Genomic DNA, 20,527 nt, shown 5'->3' on the forward strand with positions numbered 1-20,527 from the left:
AACTGTGAACCCTGTGACTGCACACATATGCTGGGCAAAACAATGTGGAATCCCACCAATCAGTGATACAGAAAGGGAAACTGAGTCCCGATTCTGTGCCCCAAACAACATACAGTACTCTGCTTCAAAAATGGCTTCAATTGCAATGCTACACTTCTTCTTCTTCTCTTCAACAGGTCAGAAGCAGGTGCACCAACTCTAGGGGGCAGAGGTGTCATCAGCCCCCCTCAAGATTCAGGCGGCTGATCCCCTTGCTAAGAATTAGTGAGAGAGCGGAAGAGGCCAAACCGCCAAGCAAAATGTGACATGGCATCGACAGAAGGCTGGCCTGGCCTGGCCTGCGAGGGGTTGGGAGAGGCTGCAAGGACACTGGCCATGAGGTTACACTGGCCCACACAGCATCTCTCGACACCGCGCAGGCCAGGCCAGTACAGTTTTCTGCTAGGCCGTGCCAGTCGAGCCTGCAGGACATTGGAAGATATGTGTGACATCATGCGATGTGACACACACGCAACGTGTGCCGTCCTGCCCCTGTCTTGGGGGCAACCCAGCACCTGTGGTTAGAAGCAAATTGGAAAATTCAGTTAGGATCCCAGGCCAACGTCCTACTTTTTTTTGCTGGGAGAAGGCATGGCCCCACCATTTGCCCGAGTGAAGTGAGCATGCTCAGGTGGCTGACTAAATGGCAGCAATTTGTTACCTATGTCATTTATTCTCCTTGTATTCGTACTCTTGGGAAGAGAGGCAGTTGGGGGATTTTCTGCCTCGGGTGAACAACTTGGCTGGCCTTGGGTACTATGGCAACTTGACTTGTTGGCAAGGAGAGGAGGGGGGTTCCGTTTGTCGTCCCCCCCGCACCCGGCTGCAAAATGTCCTTGAACTGGACCTGAGGGTGGTTTAGGAGAAGCGAGGCAGACAGTGGAGTTTGTGGGCACAGCTGAATAGAGACGCTGCCCTGTTTTTGGCGTCGGATTTGTATTTGATAGGAAGTGGAGCCCTCTACAGACTCTGGATGAGAATGGGCTTCTGTTGAGGGATGTGCTCACCTGCTTACTAATGCTTCACCTCAGCAAGGGCAGCGAAACAGTCAGTTTGTTCCAGAACAGCCTTTTCCCTAAGGCGGCGAGGACGTACTGTGCTGAGTGTGGAGGCCTTCAGTAGCATCCCCGGCAATTGAGCTTAACGAAGGGGAGTGTGGTGTTTTTAGAGTGTGACTGATGTGTTGTGCATTTAATAAGTCCCAGCACATCCTGTTGGAAGGTGATGGGACAAAACCGCTGACAGATTTATTTTCCAGGATCAGATGGCTCCATTATTAATCACAGAAGGTACATACCAAGGGAAGGAATGAGATGAAAGATAAAAATAATCTGGATTGGGAACCGATAGAGCTTCTTTTACCTTTCTCTTTTTTTCAGTTTTCAACTGTTAAATGAAAAGTAATTTTGGATAAGTGCTTGCCTATATTTTGCAGCAGGTTTTCAATATATATTTTAATATATTGGCTATGGTCCAGAGTATGTGCAGAACCCATTGATAACTGAGGCAGACAAAGCCCACAAGTACATTGTACATCTGTTTTCCCCCTTTACACTGGTGAACCTCAAGTATTACCAGCATTTTATCTTTAGCTATTTTATTCACTTAAAAAGTTTTATCTATGGGTTAATCATCAAAATTTCTAAGCGATTTACATGAACCATAAAATATACATTAACATTACTAATGGAATCAGATGCTAAAAACAAGCTCACCTTAAAAAAATTTCTAAATGAAAACAGCAGTTTTAAAAACATGCATTATATAATGGAATTACATATTAAAACACGTCAAATTTACATGTATGGCTAGGCCTGCTTAAACAAAATACGTTTTAGCTGGTGCTGAAAACAATATAGCATATCAATGGGAATGGAATTCCAAAGTGTAGGTCCTACCACAATGAATATTTGATTATTTAGAAGTTTTCCCATATTCCTTTACTTAAAGGACCCCTGACCATTAGGTCCAGTCATGGATGACTCTGGGGTTGTGGCACTCACCTCGCTTTATTGGCCAAGGGAGCCGGCATACAGCTTCCGGGTCATGTAGCCAGCATGACTAAGCCGCTTCTGGCGAACTAGAGCAGCACACGGAAACGCCATTTACCTTCCCTCCCCCCAGAGCGGTACCTAATTATCTACTTGCACTTTGACGTGCTTTCGAACTGCTAGCTTGGAAGGAGCAGGGACCAAACAATGGGAGCTCACCCCGTCATGGGGATTCAAACCGCCAATCTTCTGATCAGCAAGCCCTAGGCTCTGTGGTTTAACCCACAGTGCCACCAGCATCCCTATTCCTTTACTTAGCCGGTATTTATTTATTACATTTCTATCTCCACTCCTTAACTGCTTTTAGTCATAGCTGCCAAGTTATCCCTTTTTTACAGGGATTTTCCCTTATGCTGAATAGGCTTCCTCGTGAGAAAAGGGAAAACTTGGCAGCTATGCTTTTAGTACAAAATGGTCTTTTAGTCCCTTCCCTGCCATGATCTGGTCTGCTCTCACACAGACTCCCAGGTAAGTTAAGGTTTTAGCCTGAATGTCTGCCTGTTGAATGTATAGCAAGGTTAAATGAATAACCATGTTTTCCTTTTAAACCTGCCTACCTTCAATTCCCTTCCTAAACCTGAAATAGCACTGATCTTTCTGTTTACGATATGAAGTTCCTTTGTATGTAAGCAGTGTGCTTAGTTTGGCTCATAACTAAAAAGGTAAAGGTAAAGGGACCCCTGACCATTAGCTCTAGTCGTGATCGACTTTGGGGTTGCAGCACTCATCTCACTTTATTGGCCGAGGGAGCCGGTGTACAGCTTCCAGGTCATGTGGCCAGCATGACAAAGCCGCTTCTGGCGAACTAGAGCAGCACGCAGAAACGTCGTTTACCTTCCCGCTGTAGCGGTACCTATTTATCTACTTGCACTTTGACGTGCTTTCGAAATGCTAGGTTGGCAGGAGCTGGGACCGAGCAATGGGAGCTCACCCCATTGCAGGGATTCGAACCACCGACCTTCTGATTGGGAAGCCGTAGGCTCTGTGGTTTAACCCACAGCGCTACCCGCGTCCTGGCTCATAACTACAAGCAAGCAAAAAGCAAAACGTGAGCTTGCACTGGTTTCCTCTGCCTTGGGGTACAGACCTATGAAAGTTGAAAGGAGAGTTGGTGTGTGGGTGCTCTAGGAGCAGAAGTTCAGACTTGATCCTGCCTGGCTTAAAGAGGTGGGGATTTTCATTGTGAACCTTTGCAACCCCCACATCTAACCTACATTTCTGTTGCAGCAGCATCACATCCTGCAGCTACATACATGAATTTTTAAATATTGTGTCAGAGGAAATTAAATGAGTTTATGTTAGTACAAATCTCCTTCCACTTTTTTTTTGAGAGTGATAGCATTTGAGCAGAAGGGGTCAGGATGGAACGTCTCTATTAGTAAAGATTTATTGCTTGTTATGGACTTATGCTGTGATGGAGAACCTGTGAATAATAATAATAATAATAATAATAATAATAATAATAATAATAATATCAATATGCCACCCATCTGACTGGGCTGCCACAGCCACTCTGGGTGGCTTCCAACAAAAACAGAATAAGACATCAAACATTAAAAACTTCCCTATACAGGGCTGCCTTCAGGTGTCTTCTGAAAGTCAAATAGCTGTTTATTTCCTCAACATCTGATGGGAGGGTGTTCCACAGGGCGGGCGCCACTACTGAGAAGGCCCTGGTTGGATTACAACTGCCATTGTTCCTGACCATAGGCCATGCTGGCTGAGGCTCATGGGAGTTGCAGTCTAACAGCATCTCAAAGACCACGGATCCCCGTGTGCCTGGATGAGGCCTCATTAGGGAAAGTGCACCTTGGTTTAAGAACGGTTTTGGTTTAAGAACGGACTTCCGAAATGGATTAAGTTCGTAAACTGAGGTACCACTGTAGTGTGCTTTGTGTCCAGCCTGGCTGGATCCTGCTATACCAAGTGGGAGACAAGGCAATGGCATTGGCTTTTGGTCCATGGAGCCTTCTGGACTCAGCTTTGGTACAAGCCAGGAGCTTAAAGTATGATATGAAGTTGGAATAAGAGCACGGCTTGTTCTGAAGCAGAGAGCCATAATATCCTAGTCTGAATACAATGGGAAACAATGGTTAATTAGAGACTCCCTGGTCTAACTGGGATGTGAAAGTGGAGGAGTGAATGGGATCCATGCATGAAATAAAGGTTTGTGAATATCTCAGCTGAATCACAACCAGGTCATTCTCTCTCGGCACGAACTACCTCACAGGGTTGTTGTGAGAAAGAAAAGGGGGATAATCATGCCTACTTCGGAAGAAAGGCAGGTTATACAGGGTGAGTCTTTTAAAGGAGGCCCCATGGAACATGTGTGCTCTGTATCCACAGGGCCTCTTTTAAAGGACTCACCCTGTATATGTAATAATTTAACTAACTGGAAAAATAAAACACACCTGTGTCGCTGGAAAAAAAAAACCCTGTAAAAAACTGCCAATCCTCTCTTCATTTTTGCTTTCCTTCCATACCAAAAAGACCAAAGCTTTAGGCCTGCAAAGAAAATGGTGCCCTTGCTTGAGCACTCAGAAGAGCTTCCTTGAACATCTCTAAGGCTTTATGCGCCCCCTAATTGGAAAACACAAATCATATATACTAAACAGTTTGTGACCTGGGGTAAACTATGTTATTATTTTTGTGTGTGCAAAAGATGGCAAAATATAAAAGAAAAACAACACGCGATTGAAGTGAAGATGAAAGCTCCTTTATTGTCCTGGCAAGGTATGAAATATCCAATATGTAAAGTTTGAGCAAACTTCAAAAAAGATTCATGTTGCAAAAACTAAGGTGTTAAAACAGGAGGGGAAATGGCAAATTGTTCCTGCATGAAAAGATTCTACAACTCCTTTCATTCTGAAATTACTTTGGCAAGTAATTCCGTGGATCAAAGCTGTATTCCACATATGCTCCTCCATTAATGAGGTGCTTGGAGTATAATTACTCATACCTTTTCCCTCTCTTAACAGCTGAGCGGAAGCGTTCTCTAGGCAAAGACTACCATCCCCTTTGTCTGAAGTGCTACCATTGCAAACGGCAGCTCAGCCCTGGCCAGCACGCCGAGGTAGGGAACAAACCATCACCCCATCTGTCTGCTTCAGTGACTTGCTACACCCTGACAGCAATCTGTCTCTCCCGGTGGAGCGCTCCGCTTCCAAAGGCCTGCCTGGGATTGAGTTGCTGCCACCAAAGGCTGCTTAGAAGTGCTTTAATGTGATGGCTGGGGAGACGGGAAGGATGATGCACAGGCTATGGTTACTTGGAAACTGGGGAAATGCCTGTCAGGGGTACACGTGTGTGCAGAGGGAAGATATTGCAAGGCTCCCAGTGTGTATCAGGGGCCGGCAAACTTTTTCAGCAGGGGGCCGGTCCACAGTCCTTCAGACCTTGGGGGGGGGGGCGGACTATATTTTGAAAAAAAATATGAACGAATTCCTATGCCCCACAAATAACCCAGAGATGCATTTTAAATAAAAGCACATATTCCACTCATGTAAAAACACCAGGCAGGCCCCACAAATAACCCAGAGATGCATTTTAAATAAAAGGACACATTCTACTCATGTAAAACCATGCTGATTCCCGGACCGTCTGCGGGCCGGATTTAGAAGGTGATTGGACCGCATCCGGCCCCCGGGCCTTAGTTTGGGGGACCCCCTGGTGTATGGGCATGCAATGGGTCTCCCTACAGAGGTGGGCGAATCGGTTAATTTCAGTCTCTGCTTTTTCCAATCTCAATTTGAGTTTGGCAAATTTCCACCAATATTTGTTTTTTCAAAGGTCCTCAAATCAGATTTGTGTGCCACATCTCTTCTAATGGACACACATTCCTGTCTAATATACATGCTTTTGCAAGCACTTTCCCTTAAAATTGCATGTTATGCTCACCAGCATGTGAATTTTTGTGTAGACTTACCCATAATAAATGCATGCATTCTTGAAAACATTTTTTGGAAGTTTGACGAACTCCATCGCAAAATTCGGATGGGTGAGAATTTTGAAGAACAGCTGCGCTTCATTTTGCAGTTTGTTTTGGGTACTGTGAATTAGGTAGGTTTGCATTAATATGTGGACCAAACAGAACTTCTTCCCCCATTCTTACATAGGGACATAGGGATGCAAGAAGCTGCCTCATAATGAGCCTGATTTGTAGTCCATCTCAGATTGGGGTCTCTCCCAGCCCTACCTGTAGATGATTCTGGGACCTTCTGCACACAGTCATGATGTAGGTGGCCCCAGAGTTTCTTGTCAGGTTTGGACCAGGCCATGCATAGGAAGGCAGGTGGATTTTGCCTCCTACTGTAGTTTATAGGAGAAAGGAAAAGGATCACTCTGGGATCCCATCAGGGTGGAACCTAAGTCTTCCCTTTGACCTCCTATCATTAGTTGGCCATGACCAGTGCCTAGTATTGGAAGCAAGGAAGTATCAAAGGGAAATGGACATGGAGCTCAAACAGGGATCTGTAATCCCAGCAAGAGGCAAACAGAGATTAAGAGGCTTATATATTCACTGCCAGCCCCTCTGCTTCCTGTTCATCATTGCTCACAGCTTGATCTTCTCTGACTTCTTCCCTTCCTGCCATCCCTTCCCTTGCAAGAAAGCTTTTTGGCAGCCAAACAAGAACTTCCATACCAACTCTGGACTTCCTATCTGGACCATTGAAGGCTTTATTCTTGAGCTCCAGGGAGTGAAAGGGGAGAACTTGAGATCTGAGGCAGGACTTGGGATGTTGTCAGAGTTATTGGGAAAGAGGGCCATTTGAGAAGTTCATGAGAGGAGGTGCCTCAGGGCTATAGCAATAGTACTGAGGTTTTCAGTGGGATCTATAACACGTTCAGAAGAGGTCTCCCTAGGGTTTATTCTGGTTGGGTGGGATCCTGACATCAGTACTTTGATGAGTGCCAAAGTGTTGTTCCCTCTTAAGTATGTACCAGATTGTGTGATCTCTAGCTAACAGGACCAGTGGTCAGGGATCATGGGAGTTGTAGTTCAAAAACATCTGGAGAGCCAAGGTTGCCTATGCCTGGGTTGGAGGCATAGACAGAGGAACATGGGAAGCCACCTTGCATCAAGTTGGACCATGGGTCCATCTAGCTCAATATTGTCAGCCCTGACTGGCAGTGGCTCTCCAGGGTTTCAGACAGGGAGTCTTACCCAGCTCAACCAGGGGATGTTACGGATTGAACCTGGGACCTCTTCCTGCAATCATTGCAGGAGACACAGGTTGGTGATAACATTATGTAGTTCAGAGGCAGCTGACATGGAGACATCTGTGCAGAAATTTTAGTTGAGCAGTAAAGTATTATCTCTAAATCACTTGAAGTCAGGAGGGTAGATAACAACCAAGAAACATTTTCATTCCGATTCGGGAAAGGGACCTGCGAAGCAATGGCTTTCTTGTGCTCGGTAATGGAAAAGATTCTAATATGGTTCTTCCAGGGCAAGCCCAAAGCAAGAGATTTCAGCTTACCATCGCTGCAAAGTGGTTTCCCCGAAGAATGTCTGATCCAGTTTTGTTGCATTAAATCAAGTTATCTTCATGGGGATGTATGAAAAATTCATTGTATATGGAACAGCACTAATATTTGCACAGCATGTGCCACAGGATGAGGGGGGAAATACTGAGCATCTTTTCAGCCACATTTGAAATCCTTGGGGGAATCAAGTCATGCAGCATAAAAACTTACATTTGCAGGATCATTTCCTGAGATTGTACACCCTCCCCCCTGGATTTTTTCCCTGCACCATTGAGCTCTAGATTTAAAAAATACAGGCCTGCTATATATGTGATCTAACAAGCATCAGTTTGTTTAGAGAGGTCTGAGGATGCACAAAGTGCACTAGATGGTTCTCTTCACTATGATTGTTTATTACACTAGTCTTTTCAATATGCTTGTGTTGGCAGTATGGGGTTTGGTAAGGAATGACTAAGAGGGATGCAGGTGGCGCTGCGGTCTAAACCACTGAGCCTCTTGGGCTTGCCGATCGGAAGGTTGGCGGTTCGAATCCCCACGATGGGGTGAGCTCCCATTGCTCGGTCCTAGTTCCTGCCCACCTAGCAGTTAGAAAGCACATCAAAGTGCAATTAGATAAATGGTGGGAAGGTAAATGGTGTTTCTGTGCACTGCTCTGTTTCGCCGGAAGTGGCTTACTCATGCTGGCCACATGACCCCGAAAAACTGTCTGCGGACAAACACCGGCTCCCTTGGCCAGTAAAGCAAGATGAGCGCTGCAACCATAGGTGCCAAGTCCCAGTTAGAAAAATATGGGATCAGCAGTGCCGGCACCGGAAGTCGCTTCTACGCATGTCCAGACATGGGCAGAGTGGCACCGGAAGAAATCCGGGGGAATTACGGGATATTTCGCCTTTCAGGATGAAAGCAGAAAATGGCTTTCCCCGGGGTTTCCCGGGGAAAATGGGAGACTTGGCAGCTATGGCTGCAACCCCAGAGTTGTCTGCGATTGGACTTAACTGTCAGGGGTCCCTTTACCTTTACCTTTAAGGAATGACCAGGATCCAAAGAGGTCTGTGCCCATTCCCAAAGAAGGTTAATAAGTTTGCAGGATTTTGCTAATTTTGCTTCCACTGCAGAAGCCTCTTGTGTTGTCTGGGTTGCTGAGCTTTGTGAATTGTTTGGGAGAAATTCTTCCTTTCAACCTGCTATTTGTATTCAGAGGAAATCCCCTGTTGGCACCCAGTGGAGGATTTCTTCCCAAAACAAAAAGCACTTTCAGAGAAGGGGAGGGGAGGGGTCCCTGCCCACCAGCTGACATCCCACTAATGATCAGCACCCACCCCAAAAAACCAATTGTGTCAATTAGGGATGGAAGGTTCTATCATTTTGGTTCTCTCAGTTTCATTTTTCCAATCTTAAATTCACTTCTCCACATTTTGCAGCAATTTGCGAATTTTTCATTTATAAAATCCTCATGAAAATCCATCTGTGTGAATTTCTCCTAACAAATAGATTTTATATGCTGTTATGATGAATGTGCACATTTTTTTGCAATCAATTCCCCCCCAATATAACACATTTTAGCATGTTATTTTTCACCAATATATTCACTTTTATGTACCTTTTCCCTCAATATATGCAATTTTGTGAACCTTCACTGGTTGGGGAATTGCATCCCAAAATCTGGATAAGAGCAAATTTCAAAGGATGGCTATGCTGCAGACAGTTGACATGTTCTTTCAGAATGGCAGTGCAAAATTTGGATGAGTGCAAATGTTAAAAGATAGCTGTGCTTCAGTTCTCATATTGTTCTGGAAACTGCAAAGGTTAACACCAAGGCTGGTTTAGGTCAGTGCTGGGAAAGAGCCCTGTTTGAGGCCCTGGAGAGCTAGTCACAGTAGAGAACAATAGCATAGGCGTAGCCAGGGGGCAGAAGGGGGCAGCTGCCCCCCCTAGAAGCAAAAAATTAAATGGTTAAGGCACGCTGGTGAAGGGAAGAGAAGCGGCTCAAAAGTCCCGTCCCGAGTCCGTGCTTTGCTCTCCCCAGTGCGCGCTGGGTTGGGGGCAGAGAGGGTGAGCGGCGGCAGCATTGCTTGGAGGGCGACGCGGCGCTCCCCCACCCAGCTGCCAACTGGCGCAGAGCAGATTTATTTATTTTTTGGTGCCTCATTCCACCCCCGCAACGCCTTTTTTAAAAAACTGACACCTGAAAGAAGGAACGCGCAACTCGTTACGGGACAGGGGCCCGCGAGCCAGCCGACACTGATAACTTTAAACTGCACTGTTCAGTGATACACCACATAATTGTGTAGTTGGCTGCAGTGAAACAGCAGCAGCGGCAGCAAAGCTGCCTCCGTCAAAGGAAACCTGGACCTGGGCTAACTTCAGCCCACACTCCTTCAAGTCACAGCGAGCACAGCACAGAAAGTGCTGCCCCACAATGCTCTGCAGCACTTCATTTTGCATGTATGCCCAGGTCCAGGTCCAGGTTTCTCTTGACGGAGGCAGCTTCCCTACTGCTGCCTCGTTTTAGTCACCGCTGCCAGTAAAGGAGCGGGCGAGGCAGAAGCACAAGCGCGCCACCTCGGCAATGGCTGGAAAACGGCCCCTTTTCCTCTGGGGGGCGTGGACATTGACCACGCCTCCTGGGGGGGATCCTGGCCACGTCACTGCCAGTCAATGGGGTGGGTGGCATGCCCCCCCCCCCAGTTTTGATCCTAGGTACGCCCATGAACAATAGTCTGGATCCGTCTGATGTAACGTATCCTCATATGCCTTGTCTCACAGGGTGGGGGGAGCAAGCCCAAAATTTCACACACCCACACACCCGCCCCACCCTCATGCTGACTTCCCAAAGCCAGTTAAGTGAGGTACCAGTTTTGGGGAAGAAGGCACAAGGCTCTTGCATGATCCTAGAGCCCTCCCACCTTCTTCCCAAAGCTGGGCAAGCTCTAACTAGGCTTTGGGAAGGAGGTGGGAGGATTCTAGAACCCTGTTGGAGCCCTCACACCTCCTTCCCCAAACCCAGCACCTCGCTTACCTGGTTTTGAGACTGTCTTAATTGACGCAGCCCTGTAGAATATTACATAATTGTGTAGTGCCGTTGAGCATGTGAAGAGTGCCTCTTCCTCACCATTGTGGGAAATCTGAGACATAATCTGGGATGAAGAAGCAAAGCTTGCAGGCTGCTCAGATCTTATTACTTCAAGTCAGGCTTCAGTCCTGGCTATTCTCCATCTATAAATTAACCACTACATGCTGTCGGTACCATTCTAGTGAACAGAACGTAACCTGTCAATGAGCATCCAGGTCAGGCTGCCCCAAGGCATTCCAGCTTCGGAGAAAAGCCTGACCTATGGGTGGGGTTGCTCTGCAGGTGCCCAAAGAGCATTTCCGATGTCATCATTGGCCATGCTAAGTGCAGACTAGGGATGAAAGGATCTGTCAATCTTGGTTCTCTCGGTTTCTCATTTTTTATATATCTTAACTGTAGTTTTCCATACTTCTTTTTTTTAAAAGACAATTTATTAAATTTTCTAATAAACCACATTAAACAATAACAAAACATTCAACAACAAACGCAGCAACACACAATACACACAGAATTTCCTCCTTTTAACATCTATTCATCTATTTTACTTCACTTTGCTCTGCCGAGCTTTGACTTCCCTCCTTCCCCTCATTCGGCTTTCTTACCCACTCTTATCTCGCAGTTCCTTTGTCCCATCTACTTAAAGTCAATTCGTAGGATTTATTTCAGTCCTGCAAGTGTCTTTAAACTTCTACAGTCCCTCTCCATATAGTCCACAAATTTACTCCAGTCCTTTTGGAACCTTGACTCTCCCTGGTTTCGGATCCTGCAGGTCAGCCTTGCTAATTCTGCATAGTCCATCATTTTCGTCTGCCACTCCTCAATCGTCGGTAACTCCTGAATTTTCCATTTTTGGGCTAGTTTTCCATACTTCCATATCAATTTGCAATTTTTTTAAAAAAAATAATCATGGATGGAAGTTCACCAGCATTTTCATTTCAATATTCTCCTAATAAACAGTTTTATATGCAGTTTTGATAAATGCAATATTGCAAGCAGCTTCCCCTAATTTAATGCAACATAATGCAACTCTCCCTTATATATTCATATTCATGTGCACATTCCCCTAATATATGCAACCTTCACTGGCTGGAGAATGGCACCACAAAATCTGGATAAGTGCAAATTTCGAAGGATGCCTATCAAGCGCAAACTTGATAGGTTCATGCCCTCCAACATTTCTCCGATGAAATTAGGGACGTCCCATTCCATAATTATATTTATACCCCACACATCTTACTGGGTTGCCCCAGCTACTCTGGGCAGCTTCTAACAAATATAAAAACATAATAAAACATTAAACCCTAAATGGCCTCTGTCCAGTATACCTGAAGGAGCGTCTCCACCCCCATCGTTCTGCCCGGACACTGAGGTCCAGTACCGAGGGCCTTCTGGCAGTTCCCTTGTTGCGAGAAGCCAAGTTGCAGGGAACCAGGCAGAGGGCCTTCTAGGTGGTGGCGCCTGCCCTGTGGAATGCCCTTCCATCAGATGTCAACGAGAAAAACAGCTACAGTACTAGATTTTTAGAAGACATCTGAAGGCAGCCCTGATTAGGGAGGCTTTTAATGTTTAATGGATTATTTTATTTCATTTTTCTGTTGGAAGCCGCCCAGAGTGGCTGGGGAAACCCAGCCAGATGGGCGGGGTATAAATAAATAAATTATTATTATTATTATTATTATTATTATTATTATAAAAACTTTCCAATACAGGATTGCCTTCAGATGGTTTGGGGGTTGGATAACTCCATACTCTCCAACATTTCTCCAATGAAAATAGGGATATCCTAAGGAAAAGCGGAGTGCCTGGCGTGCTGTGGTCCATGGGGTCACGACGAGTTGGACACGACTAAACAACAGCAACAAAGGAAAAGCGGGACATTCCAGGATCAAATCAGAAACTGGGATGGCTTCTCTAAATTAGGGGTGACCTGGAAAATAGGAGGGTCTGTAGGCTAACCTTTTAATGGGACCTGTATCACATTTCTTCCCTGTCCCTAGTGCAGAACAAGCCTTTCTTTGAATAAAAAGCGAAGTATGGAATAATGGCAAGTTATTAACTATGATCTCTCAGTGAAGGCTGTGAGAGCTTCCCACACTCCATTCTGCCATTAAACCCTCATCCTGCCCTCCTGTGTTTTACTCTGCATGATCACACCCACATCTTTGCCAGAGTTTAAATCCCATTAACAGGAACATTTGGGGGAGGCATAATGACATGCATTGTAATAGCTTTAGAGTCAAGGTATGTTTTGAATGATTGGGGGGGCATTAATAATATGAAAGGGCAGGGGGCTGTCTCTTCTACTCATTGACTGTTAGAAGGGTCCTACTGCATATACATCGTGCAGACGCTATAAATAATTTTCTATTAGCACCTGGCTTAAGGTTAATATTTAGGCTTCAAGGAGAAAATGACCTGGCTGGATTTAAACATTACTGGGGTAGCAACAGGCAATCCAAACTTGCAAAGCAATTTTCAAGCGGGTATTGAGTTATTGAAAGGGAGAGAAATAATACTGTATGCAATGTATATCTGATATGTAACATTTTCAATTAAATTGATTTATAAGAACATAGGGAGTTGCTTAAAACAGAACCAGAGCAACAGCCCATTTTGTCTGTAGCAGGGATGGGCAGACTTTAGGCCTGTCAGATCCCAGGGTTCTAGTAAAACAAAAACAAAAACAAAAACCAGAAAGGACCTACCAATTAGAGACAGGTGTAAAAGGCGTACTGTTGGCATCTGTCCATCTCGAGAGACAATGGAGTGCACCTCCGGGGGTGAAGTCAAACCACTTTGGTTAGCAGCACCAAAGTGGCCTTCCACGGTGTGCAAGCCTGGGCAATGTGAATGGAGGTCCTGGGCTGCAAAGACAGCAAGACTTCCCCTCTCCGTCTCGCTGATGTGGTCCAAAGGAAAGCAGAGCAATGCATTGGCACCAGCTTGGCTGCAGGAGTTGCAGGAAGGAGGTGTACATGCCACCATCCAACCATCTTAGGGACACCATCTGTTTAATCCTTAATCCTTACCTTACCTTTCCCTTCTCCCAAAGATATCCTTCAAGGCAGCGGAAGCACACACAGAGTTCCATTTTATATTATCAGTGTCATTGTCAGAAGCTCCCATGCAGAAAACTGCTGAACTTATTCAGATTGACATCTTTTCTCTCTCTGCTTTAAATCTCGGCTCTAAATCAACATCTTTCATAAAGCCTTTCCTAAATCACCAGGGATTCACCTGTTCTGTGTTAATTTCGCTCCTGCCTTCACATTCGATACATCTAGGGATGCCTGAGGAATTAAATTTCTGTGAATTCCACTGTGAACTAACCTGATCCGCACCTCCTGGACCAGTGTGCAGATCAGAATGTAATTATCCTTCAGATTTTGCACCTCTCCAAATCTTGTGATGCTGTTCGCAGTTTTTTTAAAAGATATTAAAATGCATATTTTACTATAAAATGCATTTAGAAATGCATACACTGAGATGAAATATGGATTTAAGTGTGGATTTTTTTAAAAAAAAGTGCAGTTTAATGCAGAAATGGGATGGAACAGACTTATGAATCAACACATAGGAAAATGACATAAGCTAGAAATAGGCTGGTATGCCAATACCTAGGCAACTTTGCATATTGTTTTCCACCCATGCAATAGGATGTTGCAAGGGCAGCCTGTTGCAATGATTGTTTGCATATGGGACACTTTCATGTCACTAATGCCTTGCAGGCTACTGTACAAGACACAGCCTGATGCAGAAGTTGCTGCCCCCCCCCATGGGAAGTTGCTGTAAGGTGAGAGGATCCTGCCCCCTTGGTTGTTGATGGCCACTGGCTGCTCAAACCCACCTGGGCTGGAAGAATGCTTTTAGTATTTGATTGGTCAAAGCAGCTCAAGCCTGGGAATTGTTCCAGCAATATTGCCAAGTCACAGGAAATTGTGGGATACTGGGGAGGTAGACGGATATGGTTGGGACTAATTATACCAGGGCACATGCTTGATTTGCATCGGCTTAGCCTGTACGTTTGTGAATAAGCAGCTAGTTATAAAAGGCACCATAACACTCCATTAGCAAATCTGGGAGAACTAATCCTTCTTCTGTTCTACTTTCACAGCATGATGACAAACCTTACTGCACCCACTGCTACCTTCAGCGCTTTGGACCCAGAGGTAAACTCTCCCATTGACCAGTTGCCCTGCACGCATAGAGAAGAGCTACAATTATCAGAGTCAATTCCTCTTCTCAGAGAACTCTGGCAATTGTATCTTTGGGAAGGGAATTATTATTATTATTAATTATTATTATTGTTATTTATTATTATTATTTATACCCCGCCCATCTGGCTGGGTTTCCCCCGCCACTCTAGGCGGCTTCCAACAAATAGCAAAATACATTAAAATATCACAAATTAAAAACTTCCCTAAACAGGGCTGCCTTTAGGTGTTTTCTAAATGTCAGGTAGTTGTTTATCTCCCTGACCTCCGATAGAAGGGCGTTCCACAGGGCGGGCGCCACTACCGAGAAGGCGCTCTGCCTGGTTCCCTGTAGCTTTGCTTCTCACAGTGAGGGAACCGCCAGAAGGCCCTCAGCGCTGGATCTCAGTGTCCGGGCTGAACGATGGGGGTGGAGACGCTCCTTCAGGTATATAGGACCGAGGCCGTTTAGGGCTTTAAAGGTCAGCACCAACACTTTGAATTGTGCTCGGAAACGTACTGGGAGCCAATGTAGGTCTCTTAGGACTGGTGTTATGTGGTCTCGGCGGCCACTCCCAGTCACCAGTCTAGCTGCCGCATTCTGGATTAATTGCAGTTTCCAGGTCACCTTCAAAGGTAGCCCCACGTAGAGTGCATTGCAGTAGTCCAAGCGGGAGATAACTAGAGCATGCACCACTCTGGTGAGACAGTCTGCGGGCAGGTAGGGTCTCAGCCTGCGTACCAGATGAAGCTGGTAGGCAACCACCCTGGACACAGAATTAACCTGTGCCTTCATGGACAGCTGTGAGTCCAAAATGACTCCCAGGCTGCGCACCTGGTCCTTCAGGGGCACAGTTATCCCATTCAGGACCAGGGAGTCCCCCACACCCGCCTGCCCCCTGTCCCCCTAAAACAGTACTTCTGTCTTGTCAGGATTCAACCTCAGTCAGTTAGCCACCATCCATCCTCCAACCACCTCCAGACACTCACATAGGACATTCACTGCCTTCACTGGTTCTGATTTAAAAGAGAGATAAGAGTTGGGTGTCATCCGCATACTGATGAACACCCAGCCCAAACCCCCTGATGGTCTCTCCCAGCAGCTTCATATAGATGTTAAAAAGCATGGGGGAGGGACAGAACCCTGAGGCACCCCACAAGTGAGAGCCCAGGGGTCTGAACACTCATCCCCCACCACCACTTTCTGAACACGGCCCAGGAGGAAGGAGCGGAACCACTGTATGACAGTGCCCCTAGCTCCCAAGGCCTCTAGACGGTCCAGAAGGATGTTATGGTCGATGGTGTCAAAAACCACTGAGAGATCCAGCAGAACTAGGAAACAACTCTCACCTATGTTCTTAACCCGCTGGAGATCATCAACCAGCGCGACCAAGGCAGTTTCAGTCCCATGATGAGGCCTGAATCCTGACTGGAAGGGATCCAAATGGTCCGCATCCTCCAGGCGTGCTTGGAGTTGTTCAGCAACCACTCCCAACAACTCTCAGCACCCTACAATGCCAGGACTCTTTGAGGGAAGCCGCTGGCCAATGCACCATTATTGAGAGTTGCTTAACAACTTTTAGGAAAGAAGGGCCATTCACACGTTCCTCTTATCCAGGGGTGCCCAAACTTTTTTCAAGGAGGGCCAGATTTGATGAAGTGAAGATGTTGTTGAGCTTTTCTTAGGGTTGAAGTTGTTGAGCTTTTTTAAGGATTTGACCCCAAGAAATAAACTGCCACAGGGGATTAGGCCCCCAAAACAGACTTTGGGTGTGCCTGCTCTTATCCTACAATAAAAAATGATTTTGCAACAAATGCCTGCCTGGAAGTAGCCCAGGGTTACAAGGAAACGCCTTGCTCATAAACTGATTTATGCGCATAGGTTCCTTTTTCAGCAATGCTGCTAATTTTTGTGGCGCCGTGGGGCAGAGAGAGACAGCCAGGTGATGCAAACCTGTTCACCTCTCATATATTCCTAGAGAGAGAGAGAGAGAGAGAGCAGGGAGATTGCGTGAAGACCCATCATGCAATGCTCCTCTGTCTTCCATTGAACTGGCTGCATGTAACTCTTGATGAAGATGTGCTGTTCCCAGCTGAGGCAACTAGCTGTTGTGCAAACTAGATCTGGGTCGGGGCAAAGAGAAAACACAACACCAAATTAAATCCACAATCTTCCTGCAACGAGTCATTTGGGATTTTCTCAGAACGACCACCAGAGAGACCTTTTGCAATTTGTGCCTGTAGGATGATTCAGGTGACTGGGCCATCGCATGCCCACGCCAGATGGAAAGATTGGCTTGCACAGATTGAAATAAACCCCCATTAATCCTTGCATCATCAACTCCCCTCCCAAACGGACTATATAGGACTTTTCTTGAAAGATACTACCATACATTTAAAGTGCACAACTACCTCTAAAGAATCCTGGGAACGGTTTTGTTAAGGGTGCTGGGAGTCGTAGCTCTGTGAGGGGGTGAACTACAGTTCCCAGGGTGAAATGTGCTTTAAGGTATGGTGTATACACAGCCTATAAACCACTCATCATTTTAATCTGTTCCTAGCTGCTTCTGTGAAAGTTCAGCCTCTTGCTTCAGGGAAACTTTTGGGGTATGTAGAAAGAAAAGGCGCTTGGTTTCACTTGCATCAGCTTGGCCAGGAGCCAGCCTTTGCTCTGTGCCTGGCATCTGGCATAAAGGGGTGAGAAAGGTGAAAAGGAAGGAGCTGCTAATTCCCTCTCCCTTCATACACGGTGGGCCTGCCACTTAGTCAGCAAGCCTTTTCCTCGCTGCAGCCAAGTGGAACATAATACCATATGTTGCTCTCCAATTATGGCGGTGGGAGAGCCCAGCTCTTTCTCAGGAGGGAATAGGGAAAGAGGTCTAGAGCAGTTCTGTTCTTCTGCTTGGTATCCATCTGGAGCAGGATACGGGGCAGGAAAGACATTCCAATGACCCGCTAGGTAAACTGCTTCGTATGTAACACACATTTGTTTTCTTTAATATCTTGGTAAATCCTTTTAAGAACCTATTTCTGGCTTCTCATAAAGAGTCAAGTTTGGCATCTGATCATTCAGAATATGGTGGAGTAGTGAGAATAAACATGGAAGGGCCTGGAGTGAGTTTCATTTAATCATATGGTAAACCTAGTACCGCTCCAGCGGGAAGGTAAACGGTGTTTCCGTGCGCTACTCTGGTTCGCCAGAAGCGGCTTAGTCATGCTGGCCACATGACCTGGAAGCTGTACGCCGGCTCCCTTGGCCTATAGAGCAAGATGAGCACCGCTATGCCAGAGTCGTCCGTGACTGGACCTAACAGTCAGGGGTACCTTTACCTTTAAACCTAAATTATCTTGGGCCCCTTTATACTGTCTTTGTCATCATTGTTTCAGAATTAGGTCCTTCTACTTTCTGCTGTCCGTGACCCGTGGCTGGGTTTGCATCCAGGTTTCTAAAGCAGCAAATTAAATTTTCAAGTACTTGGATTAGCATGCACATTTGTAATGCCTAGGTCTGGATTTTGATCTTGTGTTCAAGGTCAAGGCTTGTTTCATGGTTGAAATATTTATACCCCTTCTCTCAATTGCTATTTTTGAGTCAGCTATGTGAGGTTGGTTGCATTTACTTCAGAGATCATAGATGTCTGTTCAGGGTCATTATCCTGAATTAACAACCCTTGTTTAAACAAGAAAGAAGCCTCCTTTGGGTTGTTGCTGAGGTCCATTTGCTTCCAATCTTGATTCATTGTGTTCCTGCACTAAGTTCTGAACTCCATCCAGAATATCAGCATATCAGACCATTATAGGAAGTTGTGCGACATTAAATCATACCATTGGTTCATCTAGCTGTCTACACTGACTGACAGCAGCTCTCTAAGGTTTCCGACAGAGGTTTCTCCCATTCCTACCTGGAGACAGGTAAACTGAATTTGGGGCCTTCTCATGCAAAAGCAGATGCTCCACCACTGAGCTACAGACCAACTTCTGCTGAACATCATGTGGTAGAACTGTTCCTGGACTGTGTTATTTCTGGCTGCAAGTGGGGACTGCATTACTACATTATTTTATTTTAAAACTCCCTGCACATAGAAAGCTAAGTAATAAGTATTCTTGCCTATCTTCCTCCTTGACTTGAAAACCTACACCTGCAGGCTGAGGTAATGGTTTTCAGAGTCACTTAGTGTGGTCCATGTGGTGGGCTGTTTGCTAAAGAGCCTTGAGATTCAGTGTTCCACCATATCTGTATATAGGATGTTCTCTTTAGCTATCATGGCCAATGCCTGTTGATAGACCTGTTCTCTGTTAATTTGTCTAATTTTCTCACAGTGCAGCTTACAAACATTAAATACCAGTATATATTATACATAAATTCCTCAGATTCCAATGTGCCAAATAGACGTACAATAACTAGACCTATTTTTACAAAATCCCCTCCTCCAAATGAATCAAGACTGTGAGCCAATTTTCATTTGCTGGGTCTTGGTGGTGTTTGCACTGTTTCACGGGGAACATCACTGTGTGCTCGGATTATACTCGTTGGCCGAAACATCTTGCCTCAGTCTTGGGCTACTTATATTGGCACAATGTGTAACGTTATGCAACCTGAGCATAATCCTTTGCAGTCTCCCATAGGTGTATAAACTGGGATCAGATTGTGGCTTCATTTGTCAAACGATATAAATAATACTGGAGCTTATGTTCATTTCAGTTTCTTGTGAGACCTGGAAGTTCAGCCGAGTCCAGGTTTTAATTGAACACTTTGGCAATGCTTCTGCAGAACTCTGAGCAGGTTTAATTTCCTGGCAGGAGAAATCTTTGATAAGGATTTCAAAGGAAGTGCTGCAGATTAGGCTTGCGCACCATGTTCTACAGCATGCATCTGTGTTTTTAATTATCCGACTTTTGAATGTGAGTTTTGCTTTATGGGGAGAGAGAGAGAGAGATGAAATAAAATACGATTTTTCCGCCACAACGTTTTCTAAAATGTTTTATTTTTAATTTGCAAAGGAACAAGACCATCAACCACCCGCTCATCCTTTGGGGCATCTCCTTCTCCTAAGGTTCCAGCAGAAATCCGAAAGGGCTCATAGATGTCTTTCCTTGCTTATGCTGTAGAAGCAGCAATTTACAAAGCAATGTCAGCTGAAAAAGGGTGTTGCTTGAACATAACTAATAATCTAAACAAGGTCAGACAGCTTCCGTAATAGAGTTCACCCTACCTCTGGTTAACATAGCAGCTGTGATAAATATATTGTAACAGGTTAATAGTGAACATTGTTGAAATGTATAAATGCTTGCAAAGCATCTGTAGCTTTATTTAGACTAAGATATGTGCCTATTTTGTATATGTTGGTACTGGATAATAAAGCACTTGTGAACACCTGCATTTTGCAGTTTTGTGTCCCTTCATTCAGCAAAGCATCATGTAAGCCAGGGAAACCAAAAGTTGAATTAATGTCCTCATTACAGACCCACAACCAAAGAGATAATTGAACTGGCTCAACATCATAAGCAACACAAACTGTCACTTAGAAATACTCAGAGGGACAGCCGTGAAACCCTGTGCAAATTAGAAGTATCTCACACAAACAACCACTTCAGATTTGCAAATGAGTCTTTCATTCATTGATGAAATAAAATATATGCTAGAGGCTCGAACAATGACTATCAAAATAATCACATGCTCCAGC

At 45.2% G+C, this 20,527-nt stretch overlaps 1 protein-coding gene across 1 annotated transcript in view; it reads left to right on the forward strand.

Annotated features, from left to right (window-relative positions):
- LOC118075432 (cysteine-rich protein 1-like) overlaps positions 1-20,223 on the forward strand; it is a 28,651-nt gene extending 8,428 nt beyond the window's left edge. Inside the window, exons 2-4 of the mRNA XM_035097399.3 lie at positions 5,069-5,163; positions 14,765-14,819; positions 19,845-20,223. Of these exons, the coding sequence (XP_034953290.1) occupies positions 5,069-5,163; positions 14,765-14,819; positions 19,845-19,927 (233 nt within the window). The 3' untranslated portion in view covers positions 19,928-20,223. The remainder of the gene's footprint in view (positions 1-5,068; positions 5,164-14,764; positions 14,820-19,844) is intronic.
- The last annotated feature ends 304 nt before the right edge of the window (positions 20,224-20,527 follow it).

This window comes from Zootoca vivipara, chromosome 15 (assembly GCF_965207765.1).
Source record: "Zootoca vivipara chromosome 15, rZooViv2.hap1.1, whole genome shotgun sequence".
Lineage (NCBI taxonomy): Eukaryota > Metazoa > Chordata > Lepidosauria > Squamata > Lacertidae > Zootoca > Zootoca vivipara.